Below are 24,929 nucleotides of genomic sequence, written 5' to 3'. Positions count from 1 at the left end.
CCCAATTGCACAAGGAGAGATAAACAAGCAATGAATAACACCATATTTGGAACACAATAATTTTTTCAACAAACTGCAATAAATGCAAGTGACAAGAATAGAACCCAAGACCTCCTAGCAACCATTGCTCTAATACCATGTTAAGCTACCGCTTTACCTAAAGCTTATGATTTTAAGTTATGGACCAACAATGTCAAGCCTCAACATATATATATATCTGTGTGTGTGTGTGTGTGTGTGTTCACAGACCAAAGGCCTTTTGTTAGCTTTATAAGGCTTAAAATCTTGTTTTGATAATAACAAACAAGAGGAGCTTAACATATTTGGTTAAGTGATGATATTTTAGGACTTAAATATATAACTACAAGGTCAAAAGCTCACAAGGATCAATGAAAGCTTATACTCCAAAGAAAGGTGATAAAATGAAGCTTAAAAGACATGGATTTAAAGATGATCTATTAAAACTTGAAGATCATGAGAGCATGAATGAGAACTTGTTAAAGTCTAATAAACCTTGAAGATCATGAGAGCATGAAAGAGAACTTACTAAAAGCTTGAAGACAAGATGGAGCCAAAGAAAGAACAAAGCATGAAGACTTAAGTGCTTAAAATGTCAAAAGTCTTAAGGAAATCTTATGTAAGTACTTCAAGTAAAACTCAATATAAAAGCGTTGAAGCTCTTTTAGGAAAAAATTAAAATCCTAGAAACTATTTTTAAAAGACCTTGAAATATGATTTCCAAAGTTATAAATAATGAAGGTCTCAAATGAAAAGAGTTTTCAAAGTCAAATCTTAAAAAAAACAAATATTTTTGAAAGCTCAGGCATCTGCCCAAAACTCCTAGGCAACTGACTATATTTGTGTTTTTTAAGAACTGGCAGCCAGAAAGGAGCCAAGCGCCTGATGGTAGCCTGACAGGCGCCTACCTGATCATCGGAGGCACCTGCTTGAGTTTTGACAGACGACTACTAGTGTTCTAACTTTTGAATTTAACTAAGACAGGCGCCTGACTAGTCGTGCCAGGCGACTGCCACTCGAGAGTTTTCTAAAAATACTAACGGGAAAATTTTTACATTTGGTTTCTTGGGCTCCAATCTTTTTGTAAACTTGATCAACACTCCAAGTAAACTTGGGGAGCAAGGAATTAACTTTTTAAACTCTATAAATAGCCCCCAAGACAAGGACTTTAATAACTAAGAAATATTTTCAGCAATCGCAAAACTCTCAAGTACTCTCAATTCTGAAAAGCTTTCTTACTCACATCCTGCTGGTATCTCAACTGAGTTCTTGCTGATCATCTCACACAAAATTGTGCTTTAAAAGTCTGAATCTTTCGATCAAAGGAAGTTTAATCCGGTGATAGAATTTCATTGAGCTTCAATTTCTTTATATTGAATTTACATTGAAGTATATTGTGCTGATTGTTGTACTAACCTACTCTATCTGAGAGTGTCTCGTGTACACAAGTTCTTGTTCTTGTTCTTGTAGTTCTTGACGATTTCAGGTTGTTGAATCGTTGGACCGAGCGTGAGGTATCGCTTGGAGAAGCGTACTTCAAGCCTATTGAAGGAGTGACCGAGTGTGGGTTATCACTTGAAAAGACGTTACTCTAGCCTACTTAAAGAGTGTCCAAGCGTGGGGTGTCGCTTGTAAAAGGTTTCTTCCGCCCGGAAAGGAACGGTATAGTGGAATCCTTTGGTTGTATTGGCCAAAGGCGAGGACGTAAGTTGGGGATAAGCTGAACCTCGTAAAAACTGTTGTGTCACTCTCTTTCTTTACTCTCTTTAATTTCCAGCAAATATTAACTGCGTGGTTGTGTTTTAAATTTTGATCATAAAAACTACGTGGATTGGATATTAAATAAACTAATAAATAATTTGATTTTGGGATTTGCGAAAATCAAAAGGAAGTACGTTGGTTGATCAATATAAACTGCGGAAACCGTAAGGGAGTACGTTGATTGGTTAAAACCCAAGACTTATAAACTTAAAGTTTATTTAAAGTCTAAGTTTTTAAAAAGAGTGTTGGATTTCATATTGTGTTTCATATTAAGAAATCAAATTCATCAATACAGGGCTTGAATAAAACATATCCACAGAGCTACATACAAAAGCTGAGAATTGCCAAAAAGCTGAATATTATATTGAGTGGTTGATTACTTTAAAGTTGATTGATTGGTTGAATGTTTGTTTAAGTTTTGTTGTGTTGTGTTGTGTTGAAGTGTTGGATTGTGGATTGATTAAGAAACTAAGTTCTTTGTTGTAATTTAACAAGAGGTCAGAGAATTCATAAAAAGAATTAAAACAAATTTTAATAATCCAATTCACCCCCCTCTTAAGACAACTCCTTAACTTTCACCCTTCATTATACTGATGCTGGTTTTCATGTGCATGATACAAAATTGGAACTATCATGATATATCTAATTCTCTTGTCTTTTCACAAATAAATTTTAAAAATACATACCAAGTACAGCTTACTAGACTCACTGCAGTAATGAAGGATTGATTTGGCTCTCTCAATTGCATGGTATAAAGAGCATAGCGCCTGAATTCCTGATGGATATCGAGGTCGAGCTGCTTCTATTTCTGGAAATATCTTGGAGATTCTATCAAGCAACTTCCTAAGCTCTGTGCACATTAAATGATGCACCTGAAATTATGAAAGACTATTAATAAAATACCCCCAATGAATAGAACATATGAAAAGCGTAACGCATAAAAAGAAAAAAGTTCGAATCATTAGATAGACATCCCATTAGACTTCCATACAAAACCCAAAACCATCATGACTTTTGTGAGTTTACACCATACCTCAATTTTTTCTTTGATGAGTGCATGTGATTCTGTTTCTTAATTTACTTCATAGAAAAGGAAAGCCAAAAGGGCCAAGCAGTCTGTGGATGAGGAAGAAAAAGCCAAATGCCTCAGAGGGAGTACATGACATACTCAAAAAAAAATACAAAGCAATACAATCCAAATGATCAAGAAGCAAATGTATAGTCTTCATTTGAGCCTCCCTACAATAAAGTTTCCCTATCATCACATTCTTAAAACTACTGACGAGAAATTCAGCATATGCAGAAGTTCATCAACTTCTTTTATTTGAAATTTGTCCAAAAGAGATGGACAAGGAACACCATTCTAAACTTATGCCATTTCTCAATTTCCTATTCTCCACGCCTCCAGAAAATCCACAGCAGCAAAGTCAGTCCTTGAAGAATTCAATCTATGCACACAGTTTAGTCCAATATTGAGCACATCCATTGTGTGGATTAACATTTAGAGGACATTAGATATTCAGTGAAGAATGTTGCAGAAAAGGGCAGTGACACTAATCAGTCTGATCCACAAGAAGCTTAGAGAATTATTGATATGTATTCAAATATTTCTTCCTAAAGTGTGTTGATCTAAATGGGACCACCACCCAAAAGCGAGTTGCTGCCAAAACACAGATCCCTGTATTTCTTAAAAGAATCTCTTAGGGCCCATTTAGTTGTGGAAAATATTTTCCGTTCTCCATTTTTTAGTTTTCCAAATAATTATAAAAAGTTTATCTTATTTTTTAGTTTCTCAAAATTTGCATTAAAAAGGTAGAAAATAAAGAGTTTGTTTAAATGTGCAAAATAGTTTTTATTTTTAATATCTAGATTTGAAGACAATTACAAAGAGAGAACTTTTTTATAATTTTCCAAAAATTATATAAGGTAATATTTTAGATCATGGATTTTGGGGCTTGAATTTGAATTTATGTGGATTCGGAAAAAAACTCAATACATAATTCACACAAACTAAAGTTGAATATCCGAATCTCATGCTTCCATACGCAAACTAAGAGTTAAAAATCTAGAAAATAATCAAAAGATGTTCTCCAACTTTCCTATATAAATTTGAAAAATTGAAAAACAAGGTGACATTTTTGTAATTATTTAAAGAATTAGAAATAGAAAATAAAACTATTTCTACAAGCAAGTGCCAAAATTTTTTATTCTTATTCATTTATTTCATATAAATTATGTAAAATGAAAACTTAGCTAACTTCTTTTAAATTTTCTTTTTTTTTGGAAAAATGAAATGGAAAATGAAAAGTGTTCTCCACAACTAAACAGGCCCTTAATTGTCCCGCTAAGAACTCAGGCACTAAAAGAAATATTACATAAGCAAGAAAAAAGGATGTTCCCCAAAGAATAATCCACTTCCCTCAATTAAGTGGCACGCTATCAAACATGTCTTTGAAAGAAAAGTAACATTCAAATGCCCAGGGAACCATTCCTGGAACAGTATTGATGTTACTTTCTACCATTTTAGATTGAAGAAATAGTATAACTTCAAAGGTTGTTTTCCCTCTTTTTCTGTGGTTTTACATCAGCAATTGATATCAAATTGCCTCATGCACGAAACAAATCTCTTTTTCAGAAGAAATAGACATTCTAAGTTTATGGAGAGTAGTAGACATGATACATCATACAACAAATATAGTCAAAGTTCATGTGTTGTAAATGTAATATAGCCATTTCTCCAATATGATACAATCCAATGCATACTGAAATAAAGTAGCTTTCTAGAAAATATTTAATGTAGAAAACTGTCATGCATGCTTACAGACTTACTGTTAAAATGCCAATCCCAAGTATCATTGTAAATAATACACAAATTAGGAAAGTGGGTAAATATGGAGGATTTGATATTATTCAGTAAGGGAACAGTTTCCTTGTTTAGAATAGGTAATTGTATTATATATTGGGATGTACATATGAACAAATCAATGCAGAAAAGATTCACAGCTTCTGCTTACATGGTATCAGAGCTAGGGTTTCTCAACCTTAGCTAACTATGGCCAGCGACACCGTCAACAGAAGAGGGTCGACCTCTTCTGCAAATATCAACGGTGACTCAGAGGCCACATCTGTTGGGGGTTCGAATGGGCTAGATAACACAGCCTTTCCACTCTCATTGGAAAAATTAAACAGAAAAAATTTCCGTGAGTGGGCTCAATCCATAAAATTGGTGATTGAGGGAAAAGGGAAGTTAGGTTATCTTACCGGTGAACGGAGGAAACCAGACCCTACTGACGTTGTAGCCTTGCAAAAATGGAGGTATGAAAACTCCATGGTCACAGCTTGGCTTGTCAACTCGATGCAGCCGTCAATCAGAAAAGTCTACCTGTTCTTGCCAACGGCGAAGGACGTCTAGGAAGTTGTTCGTGAGACATACTCTGACATCAAGAGTTCCTTGCAAATCTTCGAAATCAAGACCCGATTGTGCAGATGAGGCAAGGAGAGAGAGGCGTTACTGAGTATTTCATGGATATGACCCATCTCTGGCAGGAGCTCGACCTGAGCATCGATGAGGAGTGGGAGTGCTCCGCCGACAGTACACGATACCGAAGGAGGCTCGAAAACGAAAGGGTCTTCAAGTTCCTTGCCTGACTGAACCAAGAGCTTGACGACATGAGGGGACGGATCCTTGGCCGGCAACCTCTTCCTTCAACCCGAGAGGTCTTTGCAGAGGTTAAGAGGGAGGAGAACAGGAGGCGTGTGATGTTGAGGCCCCAAAATGATCATGTTGGGTTGGATCTCCCTGTACCCGTATTCGCCCAAAAAATAGATGGGCACACTAATGGGCCTGATGTTTCAGCCCTTGTATCAAAAGGCCCAGGGGGACCTAGTCAACGACCACAAAAAGGAAAATTATGGTGTGACCATTGCCAAAAAACAGGTCATTTAAAAAAATACCTACTGGGAGATTCATGGAAAACCAGCAGATTGGAAGCGGAGACAATACCAAAAAAATCGTGGGTACTAGGTTAGCACTGACAGGTCAACTGAAAGATTACAAGGAGAAAACACCAATACCTCTTCAAGTAGTGCATTCAGTCCAGAACAATTGGATCAACTGTATAAAATGATTTCGTCAATTCAAACATCGGGTCAGTCTTCCTCTGGTTCCTTGGCTCACCGAGCTAATTATCTGTCAGCTTTAAACACTACATCCTTTTACAAATCTCCATGGATAATTGACTCGGGTGCATTTGATCATATGACTGGGTCTTATCAATATTTTTCATCCTACTCACCATATGTTGGGAATTTGAGTAAAAATTGCAGATGGCTCTCTCTCACCAGTTGCTGGAAAAGGAAGTATTCGCATATCTGATTCTATAACTTTACAATCTGTCCTACATGTTCCCAAGTTATCTTGCAACCTGTTATCCATCAGTCAGTTAACAAAAGACTCAAATTGTTCTGCTAAATTTGTTTCCTCTCATTGTGTTTTTCAGGACCTATCATCGGGGAAGACGATTGGCACTGCTAAAGCGTATGAGGGTCTCTGCTACTTTGAGGAGGCAAGCTTGAGTGAACTATGTAATACTGCAATTTGTGATTCTGCATCTATTTCTAAAAATAGTGAACTTTTGTTATGGCATTCAAGGATGGGTCATCCCAATTTCCAATATTTAAAACGTTTGTTTCCTTCTATTTGTTCAAATAAAATGTCTTCTGAGTTTCAATGTGAAGTGTGTGAGCTTGCAAAACATCGTCGTATTTCTTTCCCATCATCCATATACAAACCATCTCGCCCATTTACTATGTTTCACAGTGATGTGTGGGGTCCCTCACGTTCCCTCAATCGCACCAATATAAAATGGTTTGTTACCTTTATTGATGACCATACTCGTCTTTGTTGGATCTACTTACTGAATGACAAAACTGAAGTCTGCTACATTTTTATCAGTTTTCATTCCATGATTCATACACAGTTCCAGACTTATATTCAAATTTTACGTACTGATAATGGTATGGAATATTTTTAATATTATTCTAGGAACTTTTCTTCAAAAAAATGGGATTGTTCATCAAAGTTCTTGTATGGATACCCCTCAACAAAATGGGGTTGCTGAACGAAAAAATAGACATATACTTGAAGTAGCCCAGGCATTAATGTTTACTACCAATATGAAACATTATTTTTGGGGCGATGCCATCTTAATAGCCACAAATCTCATTAATCGAATGTTGAGTCGAGCACTTTCCTTTGTCATCCCTCTTCAGAAATTCTAGAAACACTTTCCTACCTCTCGACTCCCCTCCAATCTCCCGCTGAAAATCTTTGGTTGTACTGCTTTTGTTCACGTTCATGCACACCATCGCGATAAATTGGATCCTCGTGCCATTAAATGTGTCTTCCCTGATTATTCTCCTACCCAGAAAGGCTACAAATGCTATGATCCGATCTCAAAATGACTGTTTGTTAGTCTTGATGTAACTTTCTTTGAAACAACTCCTTATTTCCCAAAGCCCTCTCTTCAAGGGGAGAAATGGAGTGAAAATCGGTTCTTTGACCTCTTTACTACTAAATCTGCGTCATCTGAACCAATACCACCTATTGAGCCTCCGGTACCTTCATTCCCTCCTGTTGCTTCATTCCTTGACCCATCTATCGAGTCTTCCATTGCATTACTTCCTGACCTGCCAAATACAACAGAACACTTAACCTCAGGGGGAGATACAGGAGAGCAAAACAACGCAGACATACTTGTTTACTCAAGAAATCCGAAAACAAAGGATAGGGAGAATCTCATACCTAAGGCTCCAAGAGCATTGGAACTGGTGACAGCTCCAAATAACCATGAGCCCATGCCCAATCCTGATTTGGTAATTGAGTCTTCTTCTGATAATCCTGTACCTGATGATATCAATTTACCTATTGCAATCACAAAACAAACCAGGTCATGTACTCAATACCCTTGGTCTAAATACATGTCTTATAAAAGCTTGTCTACAGGATATCGTGCGTTTGTCCCTAACCTTGACAGGATGAAAATGCCAAAGAACATTCGGGAAGTTCTAGAAATACCTAAATGAAGAGAGGCAGTCATGGAAGAAATGCGAGTCCTAAAAAAAATGGAACTTGGGAGTTGACAAATCTACCAAAAGGGAAGAAGTCAGTGGGTTGTAAATGGGTCTTCACAGTGAAATATAAATTTGATGGAATAGTTGAAAGATATAAAGCCAGACTTGTTGCAAAAGGTTTTACACAGACTTACGACATTGACTATACAGAGACATTTGCACCAGTGGCAAACTTAAATACAATTCGGGTTCTCTTGTTCTTGGCAACCAACTTAGATTGGCCACTACAACAACTTGATATTAAAAATGCTTTTTTAAATGGAGAATTAGAAGAGGAAGTATACATGACTATACCACCAGGATTCAATGGGAAAGGTGAAGACAACAGAGTGTGTAAACTCAAGAAATCCTTGTATGGCCTCAAACAATCTCCTAGAGCATGGTTCGACAGATTCGCAAAAGTACTAAAGAATCAAGGTTATCGGCAAGGGCAATCAGACCATACACTGTTATTCCAACAGTCTGAAAGAGGTAAGAGAACAATAATAATAGTGTATGTTGATGATATAATCCTTACTGGTGATGATACTGTAGAGATGGAGAGATTGAAGAAAGTTCTGGCTGCTGAATTTGAAGTTAAAGACTTGGGACAAATGCGGTATTTTTTGGGCATGGAAGTGGTGAGAACAAATAAGGGAATTAGTGTTTCTCGGTGAAAGTATGTTACTGATCTCCTAATTGAAACTGGCATGCTAGGATGCAAACCCGGCGAAACCCTAATGGAAGCAATAAAGAGGGTTGAAGACTGTGGAAAACCAGTGGAAATGGAGAGGTATTATAGATTGGTTGGCAAGCTAATCTACCTATCACATACTAGACCAGATATTGCATTTGCAGTCAGTGTAGTAAGTCAACACATGCATTCACCAAAAGAAGCCCACTTAGATGTTGTGTACAAGATCCTTAGATATCTCAAGGAATCCCCGGGAAGAGGACTCTTCTTTAAGAAATGTGAAAGCAAGGAAGTAGAGATCTTTACAGATGCAGATTGGGCAGGATCTATGGAAGATAGAAGGTTCACCACAGGTTATTGTACATTCGTCTGGGGAATCTGGTAACTTGGAGAAGCAAAAAACAGAATGTGGTGGCTCATAGTAGTGCTGAAGCTGAATTCAAGGCAATCACTCAAGGGATATGTGAAGGACTGTGGTTACGAAAACTCTTGGAAGAATTACAGGTCCCGATGAACTTTCCTATCAAACTCTATAGTGATAATAAGGCAGCTATCAACATCTCTCTCAATCCAGTTCAACATGACAGGACTAAACATGTGGAAGTAGACAGACACTTCATCAAAGAGAAAATTGAAGAAGGAATTATCTGTATGACTTATGTACCTACTAAGGAACAAACTGCAGATATCGTCACTAAAAGGTTGGGATGACAGAACTTTGATGATCTCATTAGCAAGTTGAGATGATTAATATTTATGATCCAACTTGAGGGGGAGTGTTAAAATCCCAATCCCAAGTTTCATTGTAAATAATACACAAATTAGGAACGTGGGTAAATATGGGGGATTTGATATTATTCAGTAAGGGAACTGTTTCTTTGTTTAGAATAGGTAATCGTATTATATATTGGGATGTACATATGAACAAATCAATGCAGAAAAGATTCACAGCTTCTGCTTACACTTACAGTCAATGAAATATCTTGATGTCACATAATCAATTGAACTCCACATTCAGTGTCAAACATTTAAAACACAAGAAGAGGAATTAACTTGAAACTTTTATACCTTCACAGCACAAGGATATGGAACTGTTCCCATTATTACAGCAACATCAGTCCCCATCTAACAGGGAATTGTCCTGTATCTGCAAATGAAGACATGAATTGAATTATAGTTACGTGTTCCTTGCCTAAAACTCTACCCTCACTGTATCAAAGAAACAATAAAAGAATGAACATTTACAGAATTATATCAAATTAAAATGCTATAAATTTATCAAATCCAGAATAGAAAATGACAGAATTTGAGGAATATAATAATAATGAATAAAATAAAACCTAAACAACTTGATTCTTGAAACTCAAAAAGATTAGGGCCTGTTTAGCATTGTTTCTGTTTTTGGTTTTTTGTTTTCGATTCTATACAGTGGGAAACTAATTATAAAATCGCGTTTGTTTATATTGCAAGTTCTCTGTTTCTCTTGACAGTTTTCATCTATTTGCAACAAAAAAAAAATCAAACGTTATGATTTTCAGTTGTGTTGGCAACTTATTGCCAGAATATTTAGTACCCAGGGTTAAAATTTTTGGATTTAATCATTCATTTTATCCATAATTTTTAAATTAAAATTAAAATAAAATGATAATATGAATTTTTAAAAAAGGCATCCCCAGGCCACAAGGCTCCCCCGCTTTGCAAGGCTAGGGAGAGTCGCCACAGTAACCTTGCTTCAATGCGTAGAGGCTGTTTCCTTTACTCAAACTCATGACCAACTAGTCACAAAGGAGCGACCTTACTGTTGATCCAAGGCCCATCCTCAATCAAATGAATTTAAAATATATTAAAAATAAAAAATACCCATAAATTTTAAAAAAAAGAACAAAAAATAATTAAAGCCATGTACAAAATATTTTTACTATATTTCAGTAGTCATGTACAATATGATTGTTCTTATAAAGTGAATTTTGAAATATAATAATTAAGAAAAATAATTATAATCACTTTTTTTATTATAGTATTTGTAATCTATAATACTTTGTAGTTTTATTATTCTAATCATATTTTGTAACTATTATTTGATCCAAGGACAAAAATAAGCAATTGCTTAATCAAGTTTTTAATTTGTTTTAGTTTTGGAAATATTAACCAAACAGGTTACTGCTTTTAAATTTTTAATTTCAGTTTCTAGTTTTTAATTTTTGTTTCTGGTTTTCGTTTTCATAATTTATTAACAATGATACCAACGGCCCCTTAGTTTTTCCTATTCTTTTTAAATCCGAAGAAGCATTGTTCAAATAACCAATACAAATTTATATGACGATGAAGTTGAAAGGTAAATACATTTCTCTTAAAAGCATGAAATGCCACATACAAGCAATCTACAAGAGTTGTTTACAGGAGAACATATACATGCAATATACTCTGGACCATGATCTATTTATTTTTGGAAACAACAAAAGATAAGTATACTAATATAATCGAAGTGCTAAACAATAGAGCACATATTAAAATGATGAAATCACATGTGTGGCAAATGTTAAGCATACTAAGTAAATCGGATAACATGATCACAACGCTAGGTCTCTCCCTCTACTTATAATGTGAGACAAGTACATACAATGACCATACTACCCTTACTAACTCACACTAACTAAAATAGCAGCAACACACAGCAGCAACCCCTCAAGCTGAAGCATGGATATCATATGCTCTGAGCTTGTTACATTTAACACAACCCCACCCCCCCCCCCCCCAAAACAAAATAAAAGGCTTTAGTGAAAAATCAGCAATGACTTTTCACATAAGTGGTTGTAATGAAGTTCTGCACAAGTTTACACCAAACAAAGTGACAATCAAGTTCTATGTGCTTCATCCGCTATGTAGGACTATTGAAGGCAATATGAATAATAGCTTAATTATCACACATCAACTCTGTAGGCTAAGTATCAAGAAAACCTAGTTCTCCCAACATGTTCTATTGCCAAACAAGCTCCCATGTAGAGTGTGCCATGGCTCGATAATCTAAATCAGCACTTGATCAAGCCACCACAGCTTATTTCTTACTATTCACGATACCAAGTTACCATCAACAAAAACACAATGCTCGAATAGCCCAATCTGCACCTGTAAATTCTTGAATGTGAGTGTGACCCTGATCTTGGTAAAGGAAACCTCTCAGATGCACCTTTGAGGCATCTTTAAGATATGAATGACTGCATCCCACTGACTTGATCTCAGAGAATCAAGAACTTGGCCTACAACACATCTTGTGAAAGACATATCCGATTGAGTGACTATAAGATAGTTCAAAGTTTAAATAACCATTGCTATCATCCAAGGTCAGCCAAGAAATCACCCACATCAAGAGCTAATTTGTTATTAGGATCCATGGGTGTATCCACAAGTTTGGATCCCAACAAACCAGTCTCCTCTAAAAGGTATAGAACATACTTTCTGTGTGGCTAAAGGATCCCCATACAAAATCTGGATTCCATACCCAAAAAGTATTTTAACGGCCCTAAAGTTTTTGTCTGAAATTTAGTATGTAGAAATTGCTACGCTTATAAGACCACACACCGATGAAGACCAAACTCAAGTACTACGGCACTAAATTGACTAAATCAAGCTCTAGGACTAGGACACTACTTAAGACCATACAAGGATTTCTTGACCCAACACACTAATCCCAACTCCCTTGAGCAGCAAACCCAAGAGGTTACTCCATATAAACCTCCTCCAGAAGATCACCATGCAGTAAGATTGTTTTAGGATCAAGGGATTCCAAGAAGGATTGTTACACAAAATGTACTTCTAAGTAATTGCCCCAAAGATCCTATATCTATCCATATGAAGAAGAAATCATGTAACGAAGGGGATTCTTATGTGTACGAATGGTACTTCTAACTGATGCAAAGGACAACGACAAATGATGGCTAAGGAGATGAACAAATGAACTGAGACAAGTTTGGCAACTAGGGAGAATGTGTCAAAATAATACAAATCATACACTTGTCCTTTAGCAACAAGGCAGACCTTCAAATGAACCATTTGGATTGACCTTCGCCATACATAGCCAACTATAGAGTCATCAGGAATAGATACCAATTGCAAGTGTATCCTATAATGCACACATCTCTTTGGTCATTACATTCCAAAGTTTGGCAAGTAGGAGAATGTGTCAAAAAAATACAAACCATACACCAATCCTTTAGCAACAAGGCAGACCTTCAAATGAACCATCAAGATTGACATTAACCATATACAGCCAACTATAGACTATTCAGGAAAAGATACCAATTGCAAGTGCCATTATCCTATAATGCATGCATCTCTTCAGCCATTACATTCCTCCACCTAAAATGGGGCAAGGCTTCAACGACAAACTTACGAAGAGCACTGATAGAGTACTAACAAAACAATATTACAAGGGTAATAGAGATATGATGTTGGCACAAGCGCATTTATGTTTCTAAACAATAATAGGAGATCAACATGGAAATAGGATCACCAGATGAGGAAACCAAAGGCTTAGAAGTAGAAGCTCAAGGCGGTTCTCATCCTTTGAGTCGTTGTCATGTGTACACCTACAAATTATGAAAGTCCAAACAATGAGAAGGAATCAAACAAGATGTAGATACAACAAAGATTGGGTAAAGATAATAGGTTAGGGTCTAGAAGATTAGGGATATCAACAAGGCTTTAGGAATTAGAATAGTATCATTAAGACTCAATGAAGGTAATGTCAATAGTGGCAAAGAATCAGTGCAAAATTGGCCTATAACATCAATATCCCTTTTGAGCATAAGAATAACCCCAAAAAAATACATTGATAGCACAAGGATCCAACTTACTCATTCCTAGACTTAACTAACGGACAAAGGACACACCAAAATATATATGGGGAGGAAGTTAGACAAGTAGCCTTTAGGAAGAAAATTGAATAGGGTATTTTACCACCGAAAAATAGAAGACAAGAGAGCAAACAATGAGCAAAACATCATTTCAAAAAAAATAAAAATAAAAAATGATAACAACAACAACACAACAACAAAACCAAGCCTTAGTCCCACTAAGTGGGGTCGGCTATATGAATCCTTTTCTACCAATTTATGCGATCATGAACCATTTCTTTTGATAGATTCAAAGATATTAAATCCTTACTCACTATCTCCTCCCAAGTTATTTTAGGCCTACCCCCACCCCTTCTATTGCCCTCCACAATAACTAAGTCACTCTTCCTCATAGGGGCACTATGTGGCCTACGTTGCAAGTGTCCATACCGTCTGAGTCGTCCCTCCCTTGTCTTATCTTCTATAAGAGCTACACCTAACTTACCACGAATATGTTCATTCCTTAATTTATCTTTCAATGTTATACCACTCATCCATCTAAGCATTCTCATCTCGGCAATTTTCACTTTTTGGATATTATGTTTCTTCGTCGCCCAACATTCCGATCCATATTTCATAGCTGATCTTATAACTGTCCTATAAAACTTCTCTTTCAATTTTAAGGGTATTCTACGATCACATAGCACACTTGAAGCACTTCTTCATTTTTCCCAACCTGCTTTAACTCTATGCATTACATCATCTTCAATTTCTCCTTCAGCTTGCATAATAGATCCAAGGTATCGAAATCTACAAGTGCTATTTATTTCTTCATCATCAAGTTTAACTTTGTCTCCAATATTCCTCCTATCATTACTAAAATTACATTTCATATATTCTGTTTTATTTCTACTTATCCTAAAGCCTCTAGATTCCAAAGCTTCTCTCCATAATTCTAACTCAGTCTCTACTCCGTCCCTAGTTTCGTCAATTAATACAATATCATCTGCAAACAACATACACAATGGAACCTCCTCTTAGTCAATTGGTCCAACACTAAAGCAAAAAGACAAGGACTCAAAGCAGATCCTTGATATACACCTATGGTAATTGAAAAATCTCTAGTTTCTCCATCTATAGTCCTTACACTAGTCATTACTCCATCGTACATATCCTTAGTGACATCAGTATACCTACAACATACACCTTTTTTTCTAAAACCCACCATAGAACTTCCCTAGGTATCCTATCATATGTTTTCTCAAGGTCAATAAATATCATATGCAAGTCCCTCTTCTTTTCCCTAAACTTTTCCATTAATCTTCTTAAAAGATAAATTGCTTCCGTGGTAGATCTCCCAAGCATAAAACCAAATTGATTTTCTAAGATCTTTGTTTCTAACCTTAATCTTTGTTCAACTGAAATAGGGCACAACTTAGAGAATACACCTTTTTTTCCCTTCTACAACTCCATCTGGTGTGGAGGCAAACACAAAATGACTGATGGATCGTACCAAAGTTAAGCATATGGATAGTGAATTGGGTACTAAAGTACTCCTTATCATTCTCACGACAAGGTGTTTTGCATTAAACTAAGTCCTCATTTGAGAATAGAAGGCGTAAAAGATATTAAACAACTCTAACCAATCTTTCATTAAATAGATCCAAAGCATCCTTGAGCAATCATTGATAATTGGAACAAACCATCAAAACCCCAACTTTGACATAACATGACCAAGGCTCCAAATATCTAAATGAACTAACACGAAAGGATTGATTACCTATTTATGGACTCAGGAAGCTAGGTCATCCTTTAATGGAAAAGATAAAATGTCTTGTTCCTAGTCTGAATTTTGTGTTTGGTCTCGATTGCGAGTCTTGTCAGTTGGAAAAGCACCATCGTGTTTCTTTCACTTCTCGGGTCAATAAACTGGCTACAAATCCTTTTATGTTAGTTCATTCAAATGTCTGGGGTCCTAGTAGGGTTGTTGCCAAGTTGGGTTTCCGGTACTTTGTAGCCTTTGTGGATGATGATTATTCAAGAATGACTTGGTTATATTTAATAAAAGATTATTTTGAATTATTTCAGGTATTTTGCGCCTTTTGTTTTGAAATAAAACTCAATTTGGTTTTCTAGTTCTAATGCTTCAAAGATAACGCTAAAGAGTTTTTCAATGCACAATTCACTACTTATATGACTTAGTGTGGTATAGTTCATTAATCATCCTGTGCCCACACTCCTTAACAAAATGGTGTTGCAAAGCAAAAAACCAGACATCTTGTTGAAATCATTCGCACTTTACTTTATCAAATGCATGTACCTAAAGTGTTTTGGAGTGATGTTGCACGTACTGCTTGTTATCTGATCATCAAAATGTCATCCCCTGTTCTTAGTGGTAAAATTCTCTACTCCATTCTCTTTCCTAATTCGCCTTTATTTTCTCTTCCTCTTCGTATATTTGGGTGCGTCCTTTGTTCATCAACCAACTCCTAGGGTGGATAAGTTGGATCCCCGTGCTATAAAATGTGTCTTTATGGGCTAATCATATACTCAAAAGGGATATCATTGTCATAGTCCTGTGCTGCATCACATCTTTTTTTCTGCCGATGTTACTTTCTTTGAGTCTACACCTTACTACACCCAGTCACTGAGTGCTTCTGAGCTCAATGAGACTTTTCCTTTGCCTAATCTTCCAGCTTCTACGTTGCTGTCCTTGCCCAACCAACCATCTAAGTCTACAAGTAGTTTGAGTCCTTCTAATCGCCTTGATCATCCTAATGTGCAGGTGTATTCACGACGGCAGCTACAAGGAAAAGAGTCCCCTCTATCTTCTACTTCCACACCTTTGGTTTCCTTGTCTGATGATGAAACTTCCCATAATGTTGATCCTCCTATTGCTGTTCGGAAAGGTAGACGCACATGTACTCAACACCCCATTTCCAACTATGTTTCTTATAACATCTTATCGTAGATTCCATCTCAACACTCACATCAAAAACGAGAACAATCAAAACTAATGAGGACAATCACAAATTATGTGAAGTACCAACACAAGGACGGGTGAGGTAAACAACTCACCAACAGAAATAGCGCTGCCACAGCACTCACAAATCAGCAACCACACAAAAAAACAAGAAGAACAATCAATAACCGGAACAATCACAAACCATGTGAAGCATCAACGCAACCGCACACGAGGTGAACAACTCACCAATGGATATAGCACTGACACAACGTCACAACTGAACATACGAACGCTGCCACAGCTCCAAAAAACTCACAATGAAGCTTTCACAAACCCTGAACAGAAATTAATGGAATACCGCAAGTGCATGGTAGAAAAAGGTTAAACTTTTTAGCAAAAAACATGCCTAACCGCTTGAAAATATAGTCTAAAGAAGGAATCAGAGCATTGCAGAAGAAAAAAGAAAATTCCCTCACGCGCCAGCGCGTGGGGGCGCGTGGAGTGCCCTCCAGCGATGGGATTTTGTGGACGGGGTTTTCAGGGGGGTCTAATTATGGGTGTATGGTTGGTTTTGTGATTTAGTATGGGATGGAGATGGATTTGGGAAGAACAACCACGGGTTCCGGCGACGGCTGAAGGAAAGAGGGTTTAGATAGGATCTTGCTCTGAGACCATGTTAATATTTGATTAAAATGAATGACCTAACTTGAAGATTGGTCTCACGCTCTATTTATAATACAAATTAAACACATTCTAATGACAATAATACCCTTACTAACTCTCACTAATTAACATACTAACACACTGAATAACAATAATACTAAAAGACATATATAACCTCTAACAATATGGTCCAATAAAAAGTTTTAAAATTGAGAATATACACGCACATATACATACACAAATATATATATTGGATAAAGTACATGTCTTATTGTATTTGAATCAATTCAATGACCTTCTTTGGCACTTGTTCAGAATAAACTGAATCAAGCAGCATGTCATAAATGGCCTCATTTCCATTTTACTAGCTAATGCATTTACATTACCTAACTGCCCAATTTGTTACATATTGAAGTCAAAGTCTTCAGCTGTGATGCATCATAAAAAGGCCATTTTTCATTCCCTAAAAACAAATGAAATAAAGGATAGGGAAAAATAAACTTACACCCGCTAAACTATACCATCCGTTACAAATGTCCCCTTAAACGTTTAAGAACAACACTTACACCCCCTAGACTATCGAAGGGGTAACAAAGTTAACATCCGTTAATTGAAATAATAAACATACTTTTATACCCTTTTATTTTAATTTCACTCTATTTAACTTGGTAGCAACTTCTCAACAGCAAGAATCAAACAACTACAGGACTACGAGAATTGTTGTGAAGTTTCAAATATCACTTATTTTCACTATATACAAAATGCATTAAATTTTATGAATAAATAAAAAATTATTTCATTTATTAAGTTAAATTATTTCTTCAATTAAATTTTTTAGAAAATATAATAATTCATAAGAAAGGGAGCTTAGGCGCAATAGTAAGGTTGTCGCCATGTGACCTAGAGGTCACGGGTTCGAGGGGTGGAAACAGTCTCTTGCAAAAATGCAAGGTAAGGTTGTGTACTATAGACCCATTGTGGTCCGCCCCTTCCCCGAACCCCACATACGCGGAAGCTTAGTGCACTGGAGTGCCCTTTTTTTTTTTATAATAATTCATAAGATATATGTTATCTGAATAAGCAAAAATTGCAATATATAGTATATGCTATTTTATTAATGAATATATATACTATAGTACCCCATGTAATGAGGATATGGTTTATTTTTATTTTATAGAATTAATTATTTAATTCCTCAAATTTTTATCCTTTTTTTATTCTTAAGAGTTCAATTAATTTTTATATGTTTTTAATGCATTATTTCTTTTGGTTTTTTGGTCGTCCACGCCCCAAAATGATTTCTTGTCTTTTTTTTTTTCCCTTAGGGGCATTTTGCCACCCTCATTCCATAAAATTTATTCATAGTAAAATTCCTTAGGCTTATAAGGGCAATTTTGTCTTAAAAAATTATTAACCATTCATTTGCCATATGTATTACAATATCTATTAGATTTAACTATTTTTTGCTAGCGGAAGGAGCTTTTTACAACCATGAAGATAGGTTTGGATGTAAGTGTCACTTCTAGAAGTTTGAGGGGGCATTTGCAGTCAATGGTATAGTTTAGGTGGTGTAAGTGTATTTCCCCCTAAAAGATATCCCTGAAAAATCACACGAAAAGGGTTCATAAATTTTTTTTCAAAAACCATCAAACTTTAGTGATGAGGGGTGCTCCTATATGGTTTGGTGGATTAAAAATCATGAATTTGAATATCAAAAGGCTAGGGCATCACTAGATTTGGCTTATAACCCTTTATTTTAAGCTTCCAGCTCAATAACATATTAAAAAATTTTCAAAATTATTGGGTCGTTTCATTGGGGTTTCCAAAACCACACAACACACATCATACCTTTAAGAGACATGCATGGAAAGTTCCCACATTTGAAATTTAGAAAAAGGAATACATATCTAAAAGTGTTCGCCCCTTATTGTTTGTAATTTATGGGTCTATCCATGTACAGCCCACTGTAGCTCTACACCAAGCAACACCACTTGTGCATGTGCAGCATGGGCTATAGGGCACTAGTGCAGTATTGTTTCACTTTAGTGGAGCACTTGACACTTTGGATGTTTGCATCATGCATGATGCAAGGACCAAGAGTAGCTTTGGCCTATTCTATTTTGGTTCACATTTTTACTAATTTTGATTATCCGTTTTACAATCTGGGTTGTCTGTTTTGCTATATATAATCTAGAATTTAAATATGCAAGTGGACTGTTACAAGGAGAATTCAACTTTAAATTTGCACGGACACATCTCTAGAGAAAAATAAGCAATATTTTTTTAAAAAAAATTCGTCAAAACATATATATTGAATGAGAAAGTGTTTCTACTCAATTTAAGCACTAGCATGCAAAGCAGAAAATACATCTTTTTTCTTCCTGTTCTTTCTCCGTTATCTCGCTGCATTCATTTTTCTTCTAAAATTACTCTCCGAAATTTGTATTCTGCAAATAAAAATTCCTATGCCTTAAAAGGGTTATCACCTGAAATAGGATATTTGGATTGTTTTCAAATGTGTAATTAGTAAACAATCAACAGCATTGGCTGGGCTCCATCATAGAAGTGATTCTTTGTAAATATGTTTGAACACTGAGATAGGGGAGAATTTGTCTTAACAAGAGTATGTTTGTGCATGCACTAGTGCATTTGATTTCTGATTTTCTAATGTAACACCAGCCCTCAAAGGGACTGCAATTGGGCAAAGACACAACCCCCTTGGGAAAGCACCTGCAGCTCCAGCATTGAACCCCAAGGTAGGACCCTTAGTCCGCAAATTTATTTCGACTGGTTCCCCCATGTTGGCTCTCCAAAGCATGAGTCAGCCCTAGCGCTACATTTGGTTCATGAAAGTTGAAACAGAATATGATGAGAATAAAATAAATATTGTATGGGAATCTAACGGTGTTCATAACAAAAAAAGGTGGCGGTGTTCTTACACACACACACATACGGGAAAAGAAAAAACAAAGTGATGTGACCACGCAACAGTTTGTGTTATTCCAGCTAATATAGAATAAACTCAAGTAACTACCTAAATTTCACAATGTCTATTCCCACATCATTATGTATCAGTTGGAATAACACTAATTTTTGCATGGTCAGTTACCATAAAATACATTATCGATCTTTTGTAATCCATTATATTTCTATACAACAATATTTCCTTAAATCAAATGGAACAAAAGGGTTGCCACACCCCCTCCCATTATTTCTCCACATACACACATTTCTGGCCGCGAATTCAAATTTAGTCCCATTAGCTAGTCACTGGTAGGAATTAAAGTGCAACTAGACCCTGGAGTATGCCAACTTGGCCCTCCAGCCCAGTTGGGATTACTATTATTAAAAAAAAAAAAAGGTAAACAACTACTTTATGGTTCTACCCATATCGATGGATTGTTTGAAAAATGAATTAAAAAATGTCCCGAATGGGAGAAAAGTATTACTTTTTACACCAGAAACTATTTTCCCCCAAAAACCTTTCCATCTAAACAGAACCACTGGGAAGAAACATTAAAAATATGACATATTAATCAGTACTAATTCATGACTGGTATATATGTATACTGAGAAATTTTTTATGGATCATGCAGGTGTTGGTTCAGTTGAACAACGGTACTGCCACGAATTAAGATGAACAAAAAATGAGACTACAAGATGGGTAAACAAATTCAAGACGAAAAAAATAAAAAAATAAAACCAAAAGTAAGGAAGAACAACAACAAGATGTTCCTCTGAAGGGACAAAGCCGATGTGATGCTTGTGTTTTTGAATCTGGGGAAAGTCTAAGGGCTGTGGTTGGGAGGGAGGAAAGTCATTTTCCAGGGAAAAAAAAATTTTCTTGCGTTTGGCTGTGATGATTGCCTGCCCACAATTATTACTCTTGGCATTTTTTCCTTACCAAAAAAATACAAAAAAACTTGCACATCACGAGTAATTTATTTCGAAACTTTAAGTGAAATTGATTCTTATGAATCATCTCGTGGGACCAACATATGTTAGTCATTGAAAACGAGTTGTGAAGATGATTTTAAAATTTAGATTTGAGATAACATTACAAAGGTGCGCTCATCGCACTTATTTATTGACTAAATAAAGTAATAAACATAGGATTAACAGAAGATGGACTGACAAGAGGAGAATTTCCAGAACTCATTTTCAAGAATTTTATTCAAGAAAATGCAAGAAACGTAGGATTCTCAAGAAAGGAAAAAAATTCTGAAGCAGAATTTGCAATGCAGATTGCAAAAATTGGGAAAGAAAGTATGCGGAAGCAAGTATGGTTTTAATCTTATTTAAGAGAGGAAATGAAGTTTACATGCAGGAAAGCAAGTATGCTTTGTGCTGCTACTGCTGCTTCTTGCGCAATGGCTCTGATACCATGTTGAAGATCTGAACTCGGTGAAAAACAGAGAAGGCAAAGAGAGACATTGAATTGTGAATGAATCATATTTTTACATCAGACTTGAGTCCTATTTATAATACATCAAATAACAAAATAAACTAATAACTAATCTCTTCTAACTAATTCTTTTCTTCTAACTTTCTTTAACTACTTCTAACTAACACTTCTCTTCTAACTTTCTTTCTATTTTAAGTCTTTCTTCTTTCCTTTTTAATTCCATGTTCTCAACATGAGATGGAACACTCCAACAAGAAGATGGGTATACAAATTCAAGAAGACAAAAATAAATAAATAAATAAAACCAAAAGTAGGGAAGAACTTACCCTACTATGCCCAAAGCAGAAAATGAGATGATGACAAGCTTTGTCCTCCCTTATAGGCAAACGATTTTAATTCCTTCCTTCAGCCACTATATATGCAACCAACCATGAAAACACAAGCCCGAAAGCCAACAGAAACCCCAACCCACGAAGTATACTGCAATATTTTCCACACCCCAGTTGCTGAACGCGACTAATTTAGCAGAATTTTCGACCGAGCTCCCAACAAAAATTTCAGAACTTCAAAAAATTTTCCACGCTCTTCGACCGCATATGAGCCAGTAGAAGAGCAAACGACAGTTCAAGAGATGACCGACGGATGAACAACGCTCGAAACTCGAGCAGTACACAATCTGCTCAACTCAAAACATCAGCTCCCACTTAAAGGGTAAAGAAGATTTTAAGAGTAACCAGAGTCTGATCAGAGCAAGCTGTTCCACTTCTTCGTCGTGGATAAGATTGAAGAGTGAAAAGGAGGAATTGCTTTTAAAAGGAAAGGGAACCCAGAAAGCAAAAACCCCACAAGAACACCATCAACCCCTACAACTCAGTGGCTTCTCAGGGTCTTCTTCTTCTGGCCCTCGGTCGTCGAGAACGAGTAAAGAAAAATACACAGCAAAAACCCCACAAGCACACCATCAACCCCCACAACTCAGTGGCTTCTCAGGGACTTCATCTTCTGGCCATCGGTCGTCGAGAACGAGTAAAGAAAAATTCACAAAGAGCTGCGGAGGAAAAGTGAAATAAAAAGCGGCTATGCTCCTGCGCAGTCGCCTTTTAATTCTTCAATCAATCAACGTACAACAGTATGGTCAAAAGGCAGCCCGCACAAGTATAGAAAATTTTAAGACGCTAAATTAATGAAGAATTTAGAACCTCCGGATTTATGAAAGACTCTAGTGTTAATAATTTTTAAAAATGTACTTGAATGTAGTATGAATTATTAAGATATTTTTACATTATATTGAAATATACGGACCAAAAGATCAAGCTGAAAAAGAAGATTAAAGATGGCAGGTTACTGCTCCATGGGAGCCATTTGATTATGAAGGTACAGAAGAAAAGCTTGCATTTGTCCTGAAAGCTCCATCTATAATTTTCTGCAATATTTGGTTGCAGATGAGTGTCCAGCTGAGGCAACCAAAAAACAAGTAAACCTTCGATTTTGTTGTTCAGAGCAGCGAGAAAGGAATGCAGTTAAAAGTTTAGATACTAATTAATAACTGTAATTGGAGAGTTAGATACATCTCCCTACAAGGGCACATGCATACTTAACTTACATCAGCCTTTTTAAAAAATAAAATAAAATAAAAGTAAATTCACATTTAATATTGCAGTTCCTTTTTGTTTCAAAATTTGATTAATTTCTTGACTGGGCATGCATTCTGATTGAAATTAAATAGGCCTTTACTTTTGCATTTGTATGTGTGAATGGTTTGCTGATTGAAATTAAAGAGCCTTTACTTTTGCCTTTGTATGTGTGAATCGTTTTCAATCTATTCTGTACGTCGAGGAACCGGAAATGTATAAATAGGAGGAGACCTCATTTGGCCAAACCAACTCTCAAAACAACGAATTATTGTAAAACATTCTCCAAATTAATATAAGAGTTCTTTATTCTCTCAAATTCTTTAGCTCTCTCTTGTCAACTTGGTGTCCATCTAACAAGTTAGGCTGAGTTAATCGGTATGAATATTACTGAGTGTCGGCACCATTGGCTTAGAGAAAGGTCTAAGGCCATGAGAGTAGGCCCCAAAGGATCAGAGTTTTTTCCCTATTTATTATTTTTTAAAAATATATATATTTAATAATACTTTTTTTGAGAAAATAATTCCGGGAATGACTTTGACGTAATCTCATTACATCAAGTAGCGAGATTTGGCACATGTCATTCTGGGAATTATTTTCCAAAAAAAAATATTATTTAATATTTTTTTTAAAAAAAAAACTAATAAATCGGAAAAAAACTCCAAAGGCTTGGCTAGCTAGCTCCCACTGTCCCGCATTTAATAGGGCCCCCTACCCCATCCAGTCCATCGCCCCTCCCTAAACCCTACTAGCAGCTAAGTCCTATGCCCTACGCTAAATTAAGCAAGCACCATGCCACACTAATTAATAGAGGCCTCTAATTGGACAACCCCAAAATGTGCACAGTTGGATGTGCCGCGTGGGCCCTGATTTGTTAGCCTCTGATTGGATAATATCATATGGCTGACAGCTCAGTCTCTTTGGACGACAGCAAATCCCATGATGGGATTTAAAAAATTTTATAGAAAGGATTACTAAATATATTTATACATTATATTATTTTTATTGATCCTCGTGTCAATATTGCTCTTTTTGCACTCCCTTTTTTCACTTAAAAAATTTTCTATTAAAAATACTATTAATTGCTTTTATGCAATTCTGAAACTACCCTTGGACTCATTCATTTATCTCCTAGCTCTACCACCGCTGCTTGTGATCCTGCGATCTGCATGTCAGAATTCTGAACAACTGGAGAGAGCTGCAGAACATGCACAGCAGCCTGCAGGTATAGCCATTATATTCCTACCATACTATTTTTGCTAACATCAATCCAACTACGGTTACTAATAAGCAACAAAAATAATATAATGTATAAAAATATATTTAGTAATCTTTTCTATAAAATTTTTTAAATCCCATCTTGGGATTTGCTGCCGTCTAAAGAGACTGAGCTGCCTGTCAGCCATTTGATATTGTCCAATCAGAGGCTAACAAATCAAGGCCCACGTGGGCCATCCAACCGTGCACATTTTGGGGCTATCCACACAATACGACCCATCCAACGAAACAAAAATCGCCACAGCACAGAAAATAGTTTTTTTCCTTCACACAAGTTAGGTACCCTTGACATCTGTCAAAGAATAGCCTCCTCGCCTGTAATGCCGATAGAATCTGTGGCATTGAACGCACACACGATCCCACAAACTCATACTCCTACTTCCCAGGAGGTCTGAACACTACTACCTTCCTACGACAATCAATCATCGCGTAACTAGAGAATAGCCAATCCATCCCCAATATGACGTCAAATCTAGACATATCGTACACTACAAGGTTTGTCGGTAGCAGCCTTCCCTGAATTAACACTGGGCAGTTTCCTAATATCTTACTACATATCGTCACACTCCCA

At 36.2% G+C, this 24,929-nt stretch overlaps 1 protein-coding gene across 1 annotated transcript in view; it reads right to left on the bottom strand.

Moving 5' to 3' along the window:
- LOC131165764 (U-box domain-containing protein 5-like) overlaps positions 1-22,930 on the bottom strand; it is a 40,062-nt gene extending 17,132 nt beyond the window's left edge. The window contains exons 1-3 of the mRNA XM_058123810.1: positions 21,776-22,930; positions 9,653-9,731; positions 2,466-2,651 (exon numbers count right to left, since the gene is read on the bottom strand). Coding sequence (XP_057979793.1) covers positions 2,466-2,651; positions 9,653-9,709 — 243 coding nt within the window. The 5' untranslated portion in view covers positions 9,710-9,731; positions 21,776-22,930. The remainder of the gene's footprint in view (positions 1-2,465; positions 2,652-9,652; positions 9,732-21,775) is intronic.
- Between the last annotated feature and the right edge of the window lie 1,999 nt (positions 22,931-24,929).

The sequence above is a fragment of the Malania oleifera genome, chromosome 1 (assembly GCF_029873635.1).
Source record: "Malania oleifera isolate guangnan ecotype guangnan chromosome 1, ASM2987363v1, whole genome shotgun sequence".
Classification (NCBI taxonomy): domain Eukaryota; kingdom Viridiplantae; phylum Streptophyta; class Magnoliopsida; order Santalales; family Ximeniaceae; genus Malania; species Malania oleifera.
The sequence above is the reverse complement of the archived record's forward strand: the minus strand, read 5'-3'. Positions and strand labels throughout refer to the sequence as shown.